Source organism: Natrix helvetica (genome assembly GCF_964273705.1).
Source record: "Natrix helvetica genome assembly, chromosome: 1".
NCBI lineage: Eukaryota > Metazoa > Chordata > Lepidosauria > Squamata > Natricidae > Natrix > Natrix helvetica.
This window is the reverse complement of record NC_138548.1, coordinates 80,858,946-80,879,459: the sequence shown is the minus strand read 5'-3', so window position 1 is coordinate 80,879,459 and position 20,514 is coordinate 80,858,946. Positions and strand designations below refer to the sequence as shown.

Here is a 20,514-nt window from a genome sequence, read left to right as displayed (position 1 = left end):
TTGTTCCATCTTCCATAGTTGCCCATGCTTATTGCCATTAATTGATCCTCCCAACTTCTGCTTGATTTGGGTACCCTCTGACCCATGATGGGATTCAAAGTTTTTTACTACTGGTTCTGTGGGTGTGGCTTGGGTATGGCGTGGTTTGGTGGACGTGGCAGGGAAAGGATACTATAAAATTTCCATTCCCTCCCCACTCCAGGAGAAGGTTACTGCAAAATCCCCATTCCCTCTGGATTAGCTGGGACTTGGGAGGCAGAGAATAGGTGGGGCGGGGCCAGTCAGAGGTGGTATTTACCGGTTCTCCAAACTACTCAAAATTTCCGCTACCGGTTCTCCAGAACTGGTCAGAACCTGCCGAATGCCACCTCTCCCTCTGACCCTCCCCCCATCTTTTATCCATAAGCACCCTTTGAGATATGTTTCCAGAAATTACCATACAAAGCAGGCTTCTTAACTTTTGAAGAAATACTCTTGTGAATTTAACAGCATCAGAGACCTGTGAAGCGGCAAGAAGTTCTGTAAAGATTTACCATAATGTGGAAGGTGATACCTACGGAATCCTTCGCCGCAGAAATTAATGACACAAGCGCCATAAACAATTCCCAGCCATATATGAATATTCGCAACTCGATAGTTTTCAGTGTTTGTCTACAAATACAGCATTTCTCTTCCGTTTCTGCCCCAGAGTCAGCTATATTTTAATTACCCCTGTACTGGAAATCTATTTAAAAATACCATGTCCTACTAGCGTTGCTTTGAAATTGTTCTGCTTGCCATCGGTTTAGTTCCTGCAGATTCACGACTGAGCATTCAAGAGACCAGGCCAATTAGCCCAAAGGCACCGCAGTTCCCTGGCTTTATTAATCCACAACTGTACAAAATGCTTACAAAAAAGAGTTCCGCACCCCTCCCAAAACCCAAGTCCCATGCTCTGAAACCAGTTATTACCAAATAGGAAGGAAACAGCATACACGTTTTAAGCCGCCTTTGTAGTACTGACGGGAAGGCATTAAAAAAAAAAAAAGAGTCAGGAAAAGCCTTATTCTTCTCTCTCAAACCATTAAAACATGTCACAGAGAGATGTGCTGCTGCCCTCCCCGCCACCCCCCAAAGTCTCATGATTGTTTTCTTCTGTATAAAGTCATTCTGTCAGCACAAGCTTTCAGCTCGAATCTTCTCTGGTCGCAGTAGTTCAAGCCGAAGCCAGATCAGCCCCAATTATAGAAATAAATTTTCTGCCAGGCTGGCAAGTAATCCATCAAAGGTCCTGAAATTGAAGGGGGGGGGGGGGGGAAGAGGGGGAGACATTTTAAAATAGCAAGTTGCTAACTGGATTTCCAATTTTTTGTTGTTCATGACACCCTTCCCTCCTAGAGCCTTTAAATTATCCTGTAGAGGAGTGGTTCTCAACCTTTCCAATGCCGCGACCCTTTAATACAGTTCCTCATGTTGTGGTGACCCCCAACTGGTGTCTCGGTTCCTAAGACCATCGAAAATATGTGTTTTTCGATGGTCTTAGGTGACCCCTGTGAAAGGGTCGTTCGACCCCCAAAGGGGTCCCGACCCCCAGGTTGAGAACCACTGCTGTAGAGTAAAAAGTCACCTGAGGATATGTTTAGGCAAGAACCTTGACAACAGAAAAAAAGAGGACAAACTGAAATGAGTTAACCAAACACTAAATATACTTCTTAATCCCCTAAACTAAATTAATCCACATAGGAGGCTAGCAGGTGATGTGATAGGAATTGCAAGGAAGTCATAAATCCTTACCACAGTTTCTAGGCTTCTGTTACCCAGCCTAATTTTTGAGAAAAGTGCTGCTGTAGCCCGCCAGCGGCCAGAGGAGCTGACAGCAGATTTGGACAGTGAGAAGGTTGGGGAGGAACATGGGCCAGTCCTGGAGTCTGAGGAAGGCTCTGTGTTGGAGGCAGACGGGGGGGGGGGGGGGGGCAGGGCTTCGGAACTTGGGAGGAAGGCCACAGGTGGACGATGAATGGCCCCTCCCAGAGGAAATAAAAGAGGAGCGAAAGGGGATTGGCGTTTGCAGGAGACAGTTTGCTTAATTGGTTCGTGACTCTCTGAGATGCCTTGCCAAGTTTTGCAAATATCATCCTGTCAGTTCTCCAAGCCAGATAAGATCTGTGACAGTAAATCCTCCCTTAAAAGACATTGCTGGATGTGAATGAGCAGAATTCACAGTAAATTAATAAAAGGGTTTTTTGTTGGGACAAGGAGACTGCTTCATGCTCTCGGGAAGCTTGGGTAAGAACAAGTAGCAACTTTACAGGAGGGTGGGGGAACCCTGAATGTTATGCACTGATCTTATTCATGTAATAACCTGCATTTCTAGATATTGCCTAGAAATTTCCAGATGCTAGATCCAAAACATTTGAGCTTTCTAACTGTTAACATGATAATGGCAGAGAAGGTTTTGTAGATCCCAGACATCATCCACTAAGCAAGCCTGATAAAACAAGTCCAATGTCTCACTGTCAACATAACGGAGGAACCAACTAGAGATTCTGGGGAGACATTTCAAAATCCTCAGTGACGACATCAAACAAACTCAACATTTCCAACTTTGCCTTCATCTATAGTAGGGGTGTCAAACTCGTGGCCAGCAGGCCAGATGCGTCACATGCTGACCACGCCCGGTTTAGCAAAGGGGGGAAAAGTCACGATACATCACGTGATGACAACATGATGCCACAAGTTTGACACCCCTGATCTATAGGCATTTCAACTTTCCCTCATGTAAATATACAGAGATTCTTCAGACAAGCATACAGAGAGGAGGGGACTCCATCCTCATGATTTCCTTCACCGATGAAAGCTATCTTCGGGGGAGGGGGGGAAGTGGCAGGCTTCTACTTACGAGTCACTAGGCCGACGCCAGGGACATAATCTGCCAACAAGCGCAGAAGAAAGAGGATCCTGCCCCTACAAAGGCATATGGGGAAAAAAAAACAAGGAAAGGAAGTTAGTGGCTTCTTTCCCAACAATAAATGCTCTCCTGAACTAAAGCAAGGTCAGGGATTTCAGAGGCCTCTACATTTCTGTCTTAGTCAGAGGTTCTCAAACCATGGATTTCTAAAATAATAAATGCTGGTGCAAGACTCCCATGAAGTATAATGGTGCTAATAATAACATTATTATTATTAGCTGCTAGTAGCTCAAGCCGTAGTGACTTGCAGCAATAGATCTTAGGATGGCCTTCCATTCCCTAAAGACAAATCTGGGGACTTTGCCATTAACAAAGGGACTTTCTGAAGCAGAGATGGATATTGTTTGCCTTGAAACAAAGACAGATGTGTTGGCTTTGAGAGACTCTTAGTTGCCTAAGAAGCCACTTTTATGGTCGGAAACAAGGAAGACTTTTGGCAGGCTTGTGTTGGAGGATGGAAGAGTTGATGTGCCAAGGAATAAGGAAGGATGGACTGATGCACCTGACCCTCCGATGAGATGTAGATGGATGCTCCTTGTACCTTGAGTCCTCATACTAGCAATGGGAGAGGAAGCACCAGGGTGAGTGCACTGTCTTTACCAAAGGCTGCTCAAAATGGGGAGCTTGGGGCCAGACCCTGAGAAGGTACCCAAGGATGACCTCGTTCCTTTTCTCGTCTCCAGGATGAGAACCCTATAGATATAATGCTCCTTTCTGAACTAGCTCCTAATGCTTCTGGCCATCCAAAAATGTATCATCTCAATTTGGCTTAGGCAGAAATTGTGGTCCTGTATATTTATTTATAGCGGTAGTCAAGAAGACATTTGTTTCTGTGGAAGCTGGCAGACTTACTCAGAGTATCTGTCATAGAAGGGGGATCTTAATAGGTAATATAGTAGCAGGATAGTCCGACGTTTCAACTCCATTCGTTCACGTTTGTTGAGATCCTTCTTATCACTCAGTAAACTCAAGCTGGGGGGGGGGGGAAACAAGGCGATTTAAAGATATTTTATATGATTATGAGAATTTTCATAATCACATTGCAATTAGTCTCAGATTTTCAAAGACGAGAGATCCTTCCTTTCATTCCCAGTTAACAGCTTCAGAACAACAAGGCCACAGTCTTGCTGTTTGATTCAAAACATTCCTTTTAATTTTGTGTTTGCTCTTTGCAGATTTCAAGTATACATTTTAATAATAAAAGTTTTAGAACTACAAATTAAGACAGTTTCCATCTTCTCAAAAATATAAAAAGCAACTACTACCACAAAAAAGAAAGGAAAGCTGTGTTTAGTTTTCACTCTGTCTGCATTTAGAATAACAGCTAAACAGCATGTCCTTCAACAAAGTTTTCATTATTAAGTTTAAAATTAAGTTTTAAAAATGTTTATCTCTGTATTTTGTTTAGCTACCTTGTGTACTTGCTTGAAAAGAAGAGCAGGATTTAAACTGGATAAATACTCCAGCCTCTCAATGAAGTGCAGCGTCTCCTCTCTCAGCTGGGACCAAAGGTATCATTAAGTGGAAATTAAAATTTATGATGTAAGAAGAGGTAAAAATAAAACTTAAACCAACATGGCTTTTTTCCAAACTGACCTTGCAACATCCAAGATGCCTGATAGAAGCCAGGGTTTCCAAGATTTTTGCCCCCACACGGCTAAACTCAATACTTGAGACAAGCATTAAGGAACCAAGAAACAAGAGGCAATGGAATCGCTCACAGAACATCTCAAATCCAGGCAGGCTAAATTATAACAGAAGTTATAAATGCTAGATAAAATATCAGAAGAAATTGAGGGGTGCAGATCAGATGAAAATCAATAGAGAGGTACTATGGAACGAACAGACACACACCCACACACACAGAGAAAGTCCAATTCCCTTTTGTTGCTTCGTCCCTCCACAACCATTTTCAAATTCTTCCCTTTAAAAATTAAGAGGCACTGAAATCTTTTTCTCTTCAGAATGATCATTTTTTGAAAGTACTGCTCATTCAAACTGGATGAGAAGTATTTTACTGTAGTTACTTAAGACATCTACAAGATTATTCCTAAGCAAATTTTTGTCTTGCATGAAGAACATCTTCACGCTGTCCCTCTCCACTGCAGTGGTCAGATATGCAATGCTGCCAAGCTGCTGGGCTTCTGTTCCTGTGTCTAGCAATTTAACTTCTATTATAGCTGGAAATACTGTTAAAAACAATTTTCTTCCAATTGCTGTATGAATTCGGTGGGACGTATTCCCAACAAAAAATGGACAAGAGCTCAGTCTTCCTGCTTATTTCCCCCACCCACTCATTGAAGAAGGTACATAAAATAAAGAACAAGCTGCAAGGACCACCGTGGTGTTGCATTACATTTGGTGCCAGGCAAAACACCCTCCTTGCCCAACCTCAAGGCCTGAAAATAGTATACGGCTGATGGGTTCAATGTTTTTCAAGAACTTAAGAGAGTGTACCTAAAATTCAAACATACCACTAATTTGTAATACAATAATACATCTGTATATTTCTTTTATAACAAACACCCCCAGTTCCTATTGCCTTGTTTGGGTTTTTCTCAATTTTTCAGAATTCAAGATACAAAGATACACGTTCCTTGCTAGCATCGGATGCAGAAGCTGCTATATTATGGGCGATATTCTTAATTTTGTTTCTAGATGATTAACATAAGTGACCTTTGTTCAGTAGTGGGATTGAAAAAAATTTCTACCGGTTCTGTGAGCATGGCTTGGTGGGCATGGTGTAGCTTAGTGGGGGCGGCAAGGGAAGGATACTGTAAAATCTCCATTCCCTCCCTCCTCCAGGGGAAGGTTACTGCAAAATCCCCATTCTCTCCCGATCAGCTGAGACTCAGGAGGCAGAGAATAGATGGGGTCAGGGCCAGTCAGAGGTGGTATTTACCAGTTCTCCGAACTACTCAAAATTTCCACTACTGGTTCTCCAGAACTGGTCAGAACCTGCTCTATACCACTTCTGCCTTTGTTGATGTGGGAAACAGCTTCACCAAAGAGAATGGATTTTATTTCTCAATGACCATATACTGTACAAGACCTTTCTATGTAGTCTACCTTAAAACATGGTTTGGAAATGTCTAAAATCAATACAACCCTTTTATTCCTCACTGTTTCACCATAAACGGTAGTATCTCTAATGGAGACCAAACCAAAATCTCGATCCTGCTTGGAAATAAACACCCTTCTGAACTAGGACAATTTATACTAAGGCTGCAGCTCACTCTAGTGGCACACAGAACAGACTACAAGAACCACTGAAAGTCAAAATAGGATACAGTGCAACAATGGACGGGTAACGAAGATAGACTCAGCAAGTGTCTCCTGGGAGCCCAAAGGTGTTGATGGTTGGTTGCTCTCCATTGCTCTTTGGTTCTGCTTTTCCTCACGTTGCTGAGGCTCACCCCAATGTCTAGAGTGCAGGGTAGGGGCTGAAATTAAGACAAAAGTATGGTCATGCATGGATATTTATCAGCAACCAGCAAGATATTTGGCCAGAAAAAGTCACATACGGCCAATAATTTACCTAGCCTCCCAAAAAGTTATATCAGAAAAAGCAAGCTGGAATGATACTTACTGCTTTCGAGAGACCTCACTACACGACTACTGCGCTTCCCCACGAAGATCTGTTCTTTTCCTACTAAGCTGGCTTCCAGGGCTGTCAAAAGATACAGGTATGTAAGGCCACAATCAGAGGAGGGTGCAATTCTCCCACGTGCACCGAGATAGCAATAGCAATAGCACTTAGACTTATATGCCGCTTCACAGAGCTTTACAGCCCTCTCTAAGCGGTTTGCAGAGTCAGTATATTTTCCCCAACAATCTGGGTCTTCATTTTACCGACCTTGGAAGGATGGAAGGCTGAGTCAACCTTAAGCCTGGTGAGATTTGAACTGCCAAATTGCAGGCAGCCGGCAGACAGCAGAAGTAGTCTACAGTACAAGCACTCCCCAGTCAAGAATGGGGATGGGGATACTCAACATTCCAAGTGGAATGGAAAACCCTGCAGACCACTGAGCAGATCCAGGCAGGTCCCCAGAAAATGCTGCTCAAACTTTCTAGCATGCCTACTTTAAAGAATGAGGCTCCAGAGGTCCTTCTCATTTGTGTTGCGAAAAAATGAACTTCAAGGCAACTTCTCTATGGGCTTACCTTGAGTGTATACTATGCAAATATGAACAACAAACACAAGTGGATAGTCCTGGGCTATTTGTTCAGGAATTGCCCACAGCAATCCCCTTAGCCATTTGATCTCATTTTTAGGTAGTGAGTCTTTTCTTCTCAATATGGGATGACAAAGTAGAGTTGGAAGCTGCAAAGGAGTCTGTGAGAATGCAGTTATGCATACTTTTTCAGAGCACTGAGACTCAGCTCCTTGGTCAGACTTATTTTAATAGAATTGCACTAATGATATTTTTGTTCAGTAGTGATCTCATTGTAAGTCCTTTTTTTTTTTTTTTGGTAAACTTTCCCCAAATGGAAGAATACATGATTGCAAAAATGTGGAATCATCATCGTAACCATGATGGTCTCTTTAATAGCTACATCCCTGCAGGCGCACAAATAAATGAATTTATTTCAGGCCTGAGCTCAGCATCAGTGGAAATGAATATTTAATACAGAGTAATACAAGAAACCCACAAAATATGTGTGCTGATATTATTCAAGTATGGGTTATTTGGAAAACTGGAGGGCACAACAATAATTCAACAGCATCCAAAACATCCTCCATTCCCCTTGATTATACTGATTAACTAAATTGGTTTTGACTCACCTTTCTGATACAGTGATTCCCTCCTGTCTAGTGGCACAATGGGAGGAGAGGTCTGGATGCCAGCTTTGTACCAGAGCAAGAGCAGGAGGCGCAAAATGGCTCTGTGGGTCAGAGAAAGGCACAATTATGAGCAACAAAGGCACACAATTTCACAATCAAGATACCAAAGGAGCGCAGGGATACTATGAAGAGCAGGATTTAAACTGAATAAACAAAGTTGGCAGTGTTGGTAGACTCTCCCAACAACTTGACCCTGTGATCATTCTTGGAAATGTTTTGGCTAATGAAAATCAGAAGGCTTATATAAAATCATACTCACTTATCAAGAAGAAAGTTCGCATATTATTTTGGACACAAATAAAAATCAAGTAGATTTGACAAGAGCCCAAACTTATTCTGAACTTATTTTAAAAACCATGTGGTTTATACTACACATGCCATACAATCACGCTGACTTTGCATGAGCTATAAACACTTAGGATCTACCAGTAGAAAGACCCTCTTTCTTTTGTTTGCCAATCAAATGCACTTTGATGCGGAACCAAATAGCCCTGGATTCCCCATCTCTATGTTCAACACTCACTTGGTTAACTGGATGAGGACAATAGTGGCCCACCGGCCATTCTCACCCCACACCTTGGCAGCTCCCATCTCGGCAAAGACCTCCAGGCATTCGAGAACACTCAGCCATGTTAGCAATTTCTGCTGGGGAAGTGGCTATACAGGAAAATGCAAACAAACCTTTGAGATGATTCAGTATGATTACCGTGTTTCCCTTTTGACCCCCCAAATTTTGCTTGGGCCTTATTATCGGGAGGGAGGGGCTTATTGGTTTGGGGTTGCTGGGTGGCTGCTCTCTTGCGAGCAGGTGCTCGAAGAACCGGGCACAGCCTCAGGGGCAAACGGCTGTGTTACGCTATCACAGCAGAGCAACAAAGCCGCCATGAGGTAACCACACTCATGAGCAGCCACCCGGCAACCCCCCTTTCTAGCCGGGCAGAGCGCCACTTACTGACCCAGTAATATCCCAAAGGCGCTAAGCCGCGTGGCACTCTGCCCAGATGGAAAGAGAGGTTGAGAAAGCACTTGTTCTGCCTCCAGCTCGCGTGACTCCCAGCCTCACCATGCCCAGCTCTCCCTGCAGGACTGGGCCAGGGTGCTGCCACTGTCGCGGCCCCGCTGCCACCGCCATGCTCCAAGCATAATCGGCTTCCAAACTCCGGAGATCTGCTGCCGAGTCTTCTGGCAGCGGCTGCTCTGGGACTATGCTCTATGGTTGTGGGTTGGCTGCGGGAAGACTGTCTGTCCCACCAGAGTCTCCCAACAGCCAGCCCACAACCATAGAGCATAGTCCCAGAGCGGCTGCTGCCGGAAGACTCGGCAGCGGATCTCCAGAGTTTGGAAGCCGGTTATGCTCAGAGCATGGTGGCAGCGACGCCAGAGCGGCGGTGGCGGAAGTGGGGCCGCGGCGGCAGCAGCACCAGCACCCTGGCCCAGCCCTGCAGGGAGAGCTGGGCATGGTGAGGCTGGGAGGCCCGTGAGCTGGAGGCAGAACAAGTGCTCGCACAACCTCTCTTTGCAGCCGGGCAAAGCGCCATGCGGCTTAGCACCTTTGGGATATTACTGGGTCGGTGAGTGGCGCTCTGCCCGGCTGGAAAGTGGCGTTGCCGGGCAGCTGCTCATGAGAGCAGCTGTCCGGCAACCCCCTGCTCCAGCTGGGCACAGCGCCACTCACCAACCTAGTGCTATCCCAACGGCGTCAAGCAATGTGAGCGTCTTTGCCCCCCCTCCCTCTGGCTCCTGCGGCTTTGCGCCTTCGGGATATCACTAGGTTGATGAGTGGCGCTCTGCCTGACTGGAGGGGGGCGTTGTCCAGGGGGCTTATTATTGGGGGAAGGCGTATGTTTTTGCCCACAGGAAAAATATGGCATGGTCTTATTATCAGGACATGTTGCAATTTCGGGGAAACACGGTAGCTTCAATGTACAGTAAAACCTTGATTTTTGTTTTAATTCTCAGTATTTTGCACACTGGATACACCAGCTTTCTGCATCTATAAATCCACTGGTCACGAGAATCCATAGACATAGATATGGTTAACAGATAGACTCTGTCCCTCTGTCTTTTCAAGAGGCAACTGGACTTTCTGGTTTTTTCTTTGAAGACATTTCGCTTTTCATCCAAGAAGCTTCTTCAGCTCTAATTGGATGGTGGGGAATGGAAGGATTCCAGTCAGAGTTGAAGAAGCTTCTTGGATGAGAAGCGAAACATTAAGGAAAACCCAGAAAGTCCAGTTGCCTCTTGAAAAAATACCTTTGGGACAACCATGACCTGGATGACTAAGAATCTCCATAAACAGATAAGTCTCTGCTCTTCTCTGCCCTTTCCTTGTCTGAGTTACTTTTATATCTCTATGTAACAGGTCTTTTATTGGTTAGACCAGGGGTGTCAAAACCCATGTCGTCACAGCAGCGTCACATGACATATCAGGACTTTCCCCCCTTCGTTAAACCAGATGTGGGTTGTGAGGACAGTTTGACAGTCCTGGGTTAGACTGATATTTTCAGGCTCTCATCTCTTCTATTGTATTTCTTCCTTTTCTTTGACCTGTGTAGCTGCTTTTTTTTCCATAATGGAGGAAAGCAGACAAGACACATTATCTGCAGACAGATGTAAGTACCTATCATAATGCTGTTTTCTTAATAAAGCTTTCTTTCATGCAAGCCTCAGACCTGGTAATTCTTACCAAAGTTAATCTCTTTACTTTCTCTCTCTCCACACATCCTTTCTACTGTGCAGAGGCAACTGTGTGAGGAATGAGGGGTGCAATGTGTCCAGCACTTCCATACAAAAGCAATGGGGTGATCTCCTGGGGATGTTTGTGGGTCTTTCAACTTTAACTATTTGTGCTCAAGCTTGACTTATCCCATTTCAACCACTGGCCAGCATCAGAGGCCTGCGTGCCAGAGCTTTGTTGCGGGGACATGGAAAGGTTCTTAAAGAGACAGGTAATATTTAGGACGCGGTGGCTCAGTGGCTAAGACTCTGAGCTTGACGATCAGAAAGGTCGGCAGTTCGAATCCCTAGTGCCGCGTAACGGAGTGAGCTACCGTTACTTGTCCCAGCTTCTGCCAACCTAGCAGTTCGAAAGTATGTAAAAAATGCAAGTAGAAAAATAGGTGCAAAGTGTTCCATGCACCTGTCACATGGCCACATGACCACAGAGATGTCTTCAGGCTTTGAAACGGAGATGAGCACCGCCCCCTAGAGTCGGGAACGACTAGAACATATGTGCGAGGGGAACCTTTACCTAATATTTAGGAAGCAGTATCTCTGCACATTGCAGATTTCTCTGTCCCCCACCAGCCTATCTGCCGCTTAATATTGTGTATTCTAACTGTCAGTGGCCTGAATGAGGAAGACAAAGATGTTTGGGGCCCTTCTTTTCTTTCTTTCGCTAGGAGGAAAAGAAGATCCTTTCATCTATCCAGAAAAGAAAGAAAGGCACTTTCACTGCTTCCTCATTGCCATTTGAATCCAAGCACTCAGATCCCTAATAATAATATCTGCAGCGCAGGATTGAACTGTAGAATCCTGGCTGCTTTCTGAGTTTTTCGTTTTTGCAGACATTCTTCACCCATCTAGTAACATCTTCAGTGCACCTAATTGGGTAACAAAACATCTGCAAGGAAACAACCAAACTCAGACAGCACCAAGGACTCCGTTCAGATCACATCTTCTCTTGTTAATCTAAATCAGGCCTGCACAACATGCAGCCCACCCAGGAACTCTTTGTGTGATCCACCAGTTTTTTTAAAACAAAAAGTTAATAAATTCACCACCATCGCAAAACATGTGAGGTCAAGAGCTTCTCACACCTTCAGGCCTTGTTACCAATACCAGCTCCCTCGCTGCTGCTCTGGCCAGCTGCTAAACAGCTGTTTGGGACATCAGGTATAGGTAGTGATTGACTTACAACCATTCATTTAGTGACTGTTCGAAGTTACAACGGCACTGAAAAAGTGACTTATGACCGTTTTTCACACTTATGGCTGGTGCAGCATCCCCATGGCCATTTGATCAAAATCTGGCCATTCGGCAACTGGCATGTATTTATGAGGCTTGCAGTGTCCTGGGATCACGTGATCATCTTTTGCGACCCACTGACAAGCAAAGGCAATGGGAAAGACAGATTCATTTAACAACCGTGTTACTTACTGCAGGGACTCAACAACCATGGCAAGAAAGATTGTAAAATGGGGCAAAATTCACTTAACAACTATCTTGCTTAGCAAGGGAGTTTACGTTTGATTGTGGTAATCAGATGAAGACTACCTGCATTCTTTATGCAATGGTTTTTAATTGAACAATATGGTCCTTTCCCCCCCCCCCCCCCCCCAAAGGGCAGGGCTGCTCTAAACCTTTGAGGAGTCAAACACTACTGTAATCTTCACCATCTATCATGCTAAATGTTGCAAGCAAAAAGGTGAGCAGTGAGCAGCCCGAAGTTAATTTAGGTCAGGGGTGTCCAAATTTGGGAACTTTAAGACTTGTGGACTTCAACTCCCAGAATTCCCCAGCCAGCCATGCTGGCTGGGGAATTCTGGGAGTTGAAGTCCACAAATCTTAAAGTTCCCAAGTTTGGACACCCCTGATTTAGGTAGAAGTTTCAGAGTCGAAGTATCAATAGAGCAAAAGGCAAGAGGAAGTTCATAATAACTCCCTTTGGCCTGCAAGACTCTCTTACCACTGGAAGGGATTGGTGCAGCTCCTTCCGAAGAATCCAATCGTTGAGTAGGACCAGCAGACTGGAGGCAGAATACACTGAGAAAGGAAGATGGAGTTTGGGGAGGGGAGGGGGAAATGTAATTAAAAAGGAATAAAAGTAAAAAGCTACTGTTTTTTTTTTCCATTAGAGACTGGAAAATAAAGAGATTGCTGACTTAAAAATACTTTTAGATTGTATTTAAATCAGTTTTTCTAACTACTTCTGAAGGATGAGTCTTGGTCATATTTTGGCTTTCTTCCATAGGATCCAAGCAAAGGAACAGAGTGCATTCATTCACAACTCCCTTTCAAAATAGCCATACTTTTGATAACATGTTCTGTGATGCAAAACATTTCTGAAATGGCGTCTGGAGCCAAACTGCAATCTTAACGAAAATCCTGACCCTGCAGGAATTTCAAGGAAGACTAAATATGTTATGGAACATACTTCCCCCCCCCCCCCCCGGTTTGTAGGAATAACTAGAGAGCCACAGACTGTTCGTGTCCTTGGTCCTTCAAGTGTTAAATATGCTAGCTGCTCACTTCTCTGCCTCTCTGTATGAGAAGAATATTACATAGAACTGGGAGAAGGTCTTCTTGGTTGTGGCAACCTATTTATGGAACACTGCTCCTAGTCTGGGCCAAACAAGTACAATAGGGGTTTCATTCAGGTGTGAGTTTCAGCCGGCATTACTTCCGGTTTGCTCATGCACGCACTGGATGTGCCCTGTGCGTGCATGCGCAGTTCAATGGAAATTGTTCTGTGCATGTGCACAACTAAAAAAAAAAAGATGGCAATGGCAACGGCGACAGCAGTGACCAGGTTTGGGGGCATGGCCAGCCTGGGTCGCTGCCGGTTCTGCGACCCAGGCCGGCATGCCACGACCGGTTCAGCCGAACTGGGCCAAACCGGTAGAAAACCGCCTCTGGTTTCATTAGATTTGTTATGGCAATAGCACTTAGACTTATATGGCGCTTCACAGGGCTTTACAGCCCTCTCTAAGCGGTTTTACAGAGTCAGCATATTGCCCCCAAGAATCTGAATCCTCATTTTACCTCAGAACGATGGAAGGCTGAGTCAACCTTGAGCCTGGTCAGATATCGATCTGCCAAATTGCAGGCAGCTGCCAGTCAGCAGAAGTAGCCTACTTTACTGCATTCTAACTACTGAGCCACCATGACTTATATAGTTTAAAAAAAAATTGATTTCACACAAGCCTCAGGACCATTAATATAGATCAGACATAAACAGGCTAAGAAATTAAACAAAAGAAAAATCAATAATTCAATCCTTCTGAAACCAGAAAAATACTAACAGAAAATTTAAAGAAAATTTAAAAGTATTTGAATTGTTCATGATATTTGATAAACTATAGTAAGTTTATCATGGACAACAAAATCCACAGAACACAGAAGTTAGGTCAAGAGACCCACACTGATGTCTTATTGTAGGATAAATCAAACAAAAACAACTAAGGATTGAGGGACACAGAGATCTTTTGCAGAGGACAGGAAATTCCTTCTTTTAGGATGGAAAACTTTATGTCCTCAAGAAATATGAATGAACATATTGTGCTATGCTAGATATTAGTGTGGCAAGGAATGAAACGATTGTAATTTCATTATTTTGAAAATACTTAAAATTGTACAACCGTATACATTTATTGCCACACCCATCACATCGAAAGAAGTCAATTAACTATCTTGAAATTATTTATTTTTCAACTTTCTAGCTTATGTTCAAATATTGACTACATTCAAATGATTGCATGACAAATATGAAGCAAGCATAAGACACAACGTTCAATTAGGGTTGCTGTACATCAGTGGGTCTCAACCTTCTAATGTCACGACCCTTTAATACAGTTCTTCATGTTGTGGTGACCCTCAACCATAAAATTATTTTATGTTTTCCACATTTTTTTCAAAAATATGTGTTTTCCGATGGTCTTAGGCGACCCCTTTGAAAGGGCGTTCGACCCCCAAAGGGGTTGCAACCCACAGGTTGAGAACTGCTGCTCTATATGATTAAATCACGAAATCTTGGTCTGTAATAACTGTAACTGTAACCCTAGATCAGTAATTACAGTTTTTAAAAACTGAGACTAATGACTTCAGACCAGAACCCATATTTTGAAGGTGACTTTTAATACTGTAAGAGACAAAATGAAAAAATGATCTTTAACAGAAAAGCAACAATTTTGAGCCCATCATAAAAGGAGAATGAAGGGGCTGAAGCTTATTAAACTGAGATATATCCTTCCAAGTTGTTCAATAGTAAAGAATTGGGTCAGACAGTCCTCTTTTAGGAATGCTCATATAAATATGGATTTATATGTAAAATTGCTAAAAAAAAACCATTTCCTGCAATTTTCTTTTAACCTTTTTTCAGTAACAATGTTAATTTCTTACAACAGTGCTAAATATTTCATTAGACAGCTGACTAAACATGTCTGGACTTGGAAGCTAAGTATGACCATGTCTGGTTACTACTTGGATGAAAGACTTCCATGATAGATCAGGGCTATAAGCTAGAGAGAGAAATCACAAAACATCCCAGTAGGAAAAAGGTCAAACCACTATTATACAATGAGACTATATTCATATAGTTACCAGGGGTCAAACTTGACTCAAAGGATTTATTTTCTTAAACAATAGATAATTTATTTCAGACAGGCTTCTCCAAGCTAGTACTCTTAAAATGCATTGGAGTACAATATATATCAAATGTGATCAGTATTCTCTGCAGTTACGCAAATTGGGAATGATGGAGACCTAGTGTCATATAGACAACTCCAACACTTCAAATTCTAATTGTGCTATCAAATATTAGCACTGAAATAGATAGATTTTGATAGTCTGAGTTTTTGACAATTACAATGTTTTGGGGCAAATGTCAAAATTGGAAATGAAAGCATTCTGTCCCTCAGAAACCTCCTGCTATCATTTCCACCTTAATGTTTTCGTATGGAGGGAAACCAAAACTTGTGCTGCTGAAAGTTACATTTTTGATATTCAATTTTAGCAATGTGATCTCAGAGTACTAGAGGTGCATGTACCCAGTTGCCAACTTAGCTACAAGCTAAAAACTGAGTTTTTAAAAAGTCAAAATCTGATTCTACATTAAATTTTTTGGAAGTTATTTAATAACCCAGGATATGCAATAAGCATGTATCTTTTTTCCCCTAGCACAATCCCACATGGATTTCTGAAAGAACCCAATGATATTTTTACTATTTCAGAACCTCAAAGCAGTTTTACTTACCCAGTTCAGACAGCTCATGAGAGTCAGAAAATCGACCTGTAAAAATAAGTACAAATGAAACCTGACCCACTATTCATACCACTTGAGAACAGTCAGTGCAAGAGTTTTGAGGGAGTAACTGTGAAGCAAGATACACAATGAAGCCAACGTATTGCCCAACCATCCCACATCTATTCTGAATTATATATACGCTTAACTAATTCAAAATAGTACGACAGGTTCATCTAAAATTGGGAAACATATATTTTTCACAGACTCCTAACAAATGTCTTGCCTGTGTTTTCCTATCTGCCATATTTTTGGAGTGTAATCTAAGGTTTTACACTACATCTAACATATCACTATAATCAGAAATTTGTTAAACAATTTTATATGGTTCCCCAACTCACACATGCTTCCAACATTTTTCCCGTTTTGTAAAATGGGGAAAAATCCCTTTATTTGGGGTGGAGTTGGGGGCGACTGAATGGAGCAGCTTCAATCATTAAAATCACTAAAACCTCACCTCAAAAATAGTTTAAAAGCATTTTTTCCTTGATGAGCAGTAACCAAAGGACTCATGGCATTCTTTTTCTTCTTATTCAGATTTACTTCTATTCTAAAAACGCCCCTCTCCCCCTGTATGAAATTATGTATGATTTACTTCTTCTTTCGTCCCTGTTTTGTATTTATCCCACCATCAACAAAGGTAGTGTCTTCTCTATAGCAGCACCTTGACTTTGGAATTTGGTCTTCAAAAGGTTTTAAAAAGGTATCAGTTTTACAAATCTACTATTAAATATGAACTGGTTAAAAAAGGTAAAGGTTCCCCTTGAACAGAACTCTAGGGGTGCGGTGCTCATCTCCGTTTCAAAGCCGAAGAGCCAGCACTATCCGAAGACATCTCCATGGTCATGACTAAACGCCAAAGGTGCACAGAACGCTGTTACCTTCCCACCAAAGGTGGTTCCTATTTTTCTACTTGCATTTTTACATGCTTTTGAACTGCTAGGTTGGCAGAAGCTGGGTCAAGTAACGGGAGCTCACTCCATTACGCAGCGCTAGGGATTCGAACTGCTGAACTGCTGACCTTTCTGATCGACAAGCCCAGCGTCTTAGCCTCTGAGCCACCAATTCTTTAAGGAAAAGGTCTGAAAACCTTGCCGAATAGTTAAATAGGAAGAAAATTATTATGGGTAGAGGAGCAAACCAAAATAAAATAGCAAGAGTCACCATACCTTTGCATACATTAATCTTACTTTCAGATTAGGGATATTATGTGCAGTTCCAATTACCTCATTTCAAAATGACAATTTAGAACTGGGCTGTTTGTGATGATAAGTCAAGGACTATCAACAGAAACTCTGAGTCTTCAGCGTGTTATCAGCAACCCCCACTTCAGCATATTGATCTTACCTTAATAATCATAATAAAGATAACAACCTTGTTCAAAAGCCACATGCTTCAAAATATTAGATTATGGACAAATGAATGAGAATGATCTTGATTTCAAAATCAATGAATTAAGTTCTGCTTCGATGGATTATTCTTTGATCTCCTAGGACTCTTCATGTGGAATGGAAGAAATTAAACCTCAAGGCTGTGACCACAGTTATTAGGAGACCAGACCTGTCCAGCCAACACCAAGCACAATCCAAACAATTTTGAAAGAGGTTGCCAAGTTAGAGATTGAAACCTGCAGTTTCCACAGCATTGAGCTGCAGACATTTAACATATCTCTAATAGCAGAGGACAGAATAGAATAGAGCTGGAAGGGATCTTGAAGGTCTTCTAGTCCAGCCTCCTGCTCAAGCAGAACCTAGACTACAGTGATAAAGAACTACCTAAACTGAGATCGAGCTCTGCAATTGATTAAAAGGAAAAGTAGTTTTTTAAAAAGAGCCAAAATCCTTCCCCAAATCAGGATTTCAAATCCAGGGCCAACTGAAAGATTTAAGAGAAGGACCGCAGCACTATTTATATTTCCCCTGTCGCCTGTGACTGTTAGCTTTTTTTCTTGTCAAACCTGCTGGGCATTTTTTTAAACCACAGAAAGAAACCCAACAGGTAAAGCCTACGCCAACATTGGAATTCCAGGGTTCAAAAGCTTCACCTGCCAGGCGTCTGCCTATTACCGAGCTGTTACAAATGCTGAGCCTGAATCCTATTTGGGATTCGAAGGGAGCAAAACACAAGTTCAACAACCTTTTCGTACAAAAAAACCCCAAACCCTATGGACAGAGAAAGCTTTTCCCAGGGCATCTGCAATGGTGCTTGTCCCCTCCTACCTGGCAGCAAGTAAGAGAGGCCCCGCACTGTGCTCTCCAGCTGAGCAGTGGCCGCTGGATGCTGCTTCACGTAATCCTGATACCGGTAACACAAATGCCGCAGCCTCCCCACTAGACCCGGCGCCGATCCAGCCATGGCTGCCCTAAAAAGATCGACGTACTCCTACACACGGAGGGAGACACTCCCCCATTGCGCCTGCGCACACACTTCCGGTTTGTACTTTGCTGCCCGGACACATAGACACACCCCCACCCCGGCCCCGCCTCTCCTGGTCCGGAACGGCATTCTACCTCTGCGCCTGCGCAGCACCTGCTCCGAAGCTGGCGCGAACGAAACGAATCGAGCCCTGAGTGGAGACGAGTCAGAGGGAAGAATGAGCCGAGCGCGAGGAGGTTCAGACTAAGCAGGCGCTCCCGCTTGCTGGAGGTGGAGGAGGTGGACATTTTTACAAGGGCTGGAGAGGAGGCGCGCGCCGTCGTGGCAGCAGCGCGCTCCACGGCCAGGTGTGAGTATTGCGCGGGGACGCCACAGACTTTCCTTGCACAGCGCCGACGGGGGTTGCCCCGACTCACCTCCGGCATAGAGTCGGCGCTTGATGCAGCTCCATTTTTGTGACTGTCTTCGGAGAGGGGGGGTCTGAACGCTGCCAGCAAATTTCGCTTTTGCAGAGGAAGGGGCTAATGAAGAAAGCGCTAGGTGGAGGAGATGGGCTCGGGGCTCGGGCTGTTTTTTTGGGGGGGGGGATGTGCTGTGGACTCCCATTGCCCCGCTTTGGAGAGGATGCCCAGCAGGTGCCTTGTCTAATAGGGGGTCCTCTCTTGAGGGGGAGAGCATGTGGGGGAACGGCCTGTCGGGGGAATGATACCAAAGGCTGGTAGGGGAAGTCTCCTGTCCCTGAGAAACCTCGCCGTAAAAATAGAAGCCCTCTCCCGCTTTGCAGCACCGACTGGCACGTGGTTTGGTGGCGCCCTGTGCGAAAGTGAAGTAATAATAGTTGGGGCTATAATAAGAGCGTCTGCTTGACAATGGTCCATGCCTGGTGTCTTATTCGCTAACTGCTACCTTTGAAAGTCTTTCTCTCTGACTGGATCGCGGGTCTTTCTTTATTTAGAAGTCCGCGGCTGTAAGGCTGTAACTCCGCGCGTCTCTGGGTAGAAGCACGCCCTAAAGTTTAAACTCTTGGAGGCTGATTTAAAAATAAATGGGACGTCGGCCCAGATACCTCATTGGATTCTTTCTTTAGAGATCAATTCGGAGATAGGTACTATTAGATTTTGGACTTATTGATTTGGGGGACATCTCATCCTAGACTCTAGACTAGAGCAAAGTTTCCCAAACTGAAGTAGTTTTCTTGGGGAGATGCATACAGAAGGGGGGTGGGGGTGGGGAATGTGTGAATGACCTTTTTTAGTTACATTATAACAATGAATGCAGCTTTCCCAAAGTTTCATTGGATTATATTTTCATTGTTCGTTTTTGGTGTTTAGATTTTTAGGCGAGCTCTTTACATTAAGATAATACTAAGGGACTTGTGATGTCAAAAAGTTTCAGAATCCCTGCCTTGGAGAATAATATATAGCTAGTCTTCACTTACTGACCATTCAGAGTCTGTCAAAGTTACAGTGGTATTGAATAATACTGCCAGCTTCCAATTAGCAAAGTCAGTGGGGAAGCCTGCAGGAAGATGTTAATCCTGTTCACAGAAGTCAGACTTAATGACCAATAGTGATTCAAATAATGATTGCAGCTGGAATTGACAAATTGCCATTGTAACTAAGATGCTGTCACATCATTTTTCACGTTATAACCAGATTGTTTAGCAATAAAGTTGGAGATCACAACTGCAGTCAGTAAGTGAGGACTACCTGTATATAAAGGGCTTCATTTGCTTCTGGATGTGATAAACTGGGCCTCATTAAAGGAATTTCTTGAACTAGGAAGCTCTTCAACACTAATGCTAGCCGGTACCAAATGAACATTGTTGTTTAGGATTCTGTCTCAATATCTGGTGGGAAGTAACAATCCTGGTGGTGAAAAATGCACGTTGGAATTTATGTGTTTTACATTTTACAGATGTAGAGTTAAATATGTGTGTCTGAAAAGAAGGACATTTACTTAGTATCTCCAAGGTTCATGAAGGATTTAAATTAGTATAAAATTAGCATATGCATTACCCTTGCATTTCTATTTTTGTCATTGTGCTCCTTGATTTTCATTACTGAAAGTTGATCACTTGCATTTTCAACTATATAATCCCAAAAGATAAGTATCAAACAAACCAGTTCTGTTTGGGGAGGGGAATATCATCCAGAATTATTGGTGGACATTCCAGATGCAAGTAGCCTCTAAATCCACGGCCACTCAATCTTGCTAGGATTGGCCCTGAGCCTTTTCTTCCCCATCCAGATTCATGGACATTCAAGGTACTAAGATATGGTATTACTTGGTCAGGCTAGGATTGATATCTAAAGCTGGTTATCA

General features: G+C 43.3%; 1 protein-coding gene across 1 annotated transcript; it reads right to left on the bottom strand.

The window, feature by feature from the left end:
- Positions 1-842: 842 nt before the first annotated feature.
- Positions 843-18,251, bottom strand: PEX16 (peroxisomal biogenesis factor 16). The gene is made up of 11 exons (XM_081938195.1): positions 18,033-18,251; positions 15,766-15,801; positions 12,481-12,557; positions 8,317-8,450; positions 7,734-7,834; positions 6,537-6,617; positions 6,238-6,390; positions 4,544-4,616; positions 3,800-3,919; positions 2,879-2,943; positions 843-1,270 (listed from the first exon to the last, which is right to left on the bottom strand). The coding sequence occupies exons 1-11, from the start codon at positions 18,166-18,168 to the stop codon at positions 1,212-1,214; spliced, it is 1,035 nt and encodes a 344-aa protein (XP_081794321.1). The 5' UTR covers positions 18,169-18,251; the 3' UTR covers positions 843-1,211.
- Positions 18,252-20,514: the final 2,263 nt, after the last annotated feature.

Bases quoted from the DNA above. Each gene is read 5' to 3' on its own strand.
- PEX16 (XM_081938195.1), bottom strand. From the start codon at position 18,168: ATGGCTGGATCGGCGCCGGGTCTAGTGGGGAGGCTGCGGCATTTGTGT. The intron at 3,920-4,543 runs GTCAGTTTGGAA...CCCCCCCCCCAG, and splicing joins GGCATCTTGGATGTTGCAAG to CTTGAGTTTACTGAGTGATA. The intron at 1,271-2,878 runs GTAAGTAGAAGC...CTTCAATTTCAG, and splicing joins TGGCGTCGGCCTAGTGACTC to GACCTTTGATGGATTACTTG.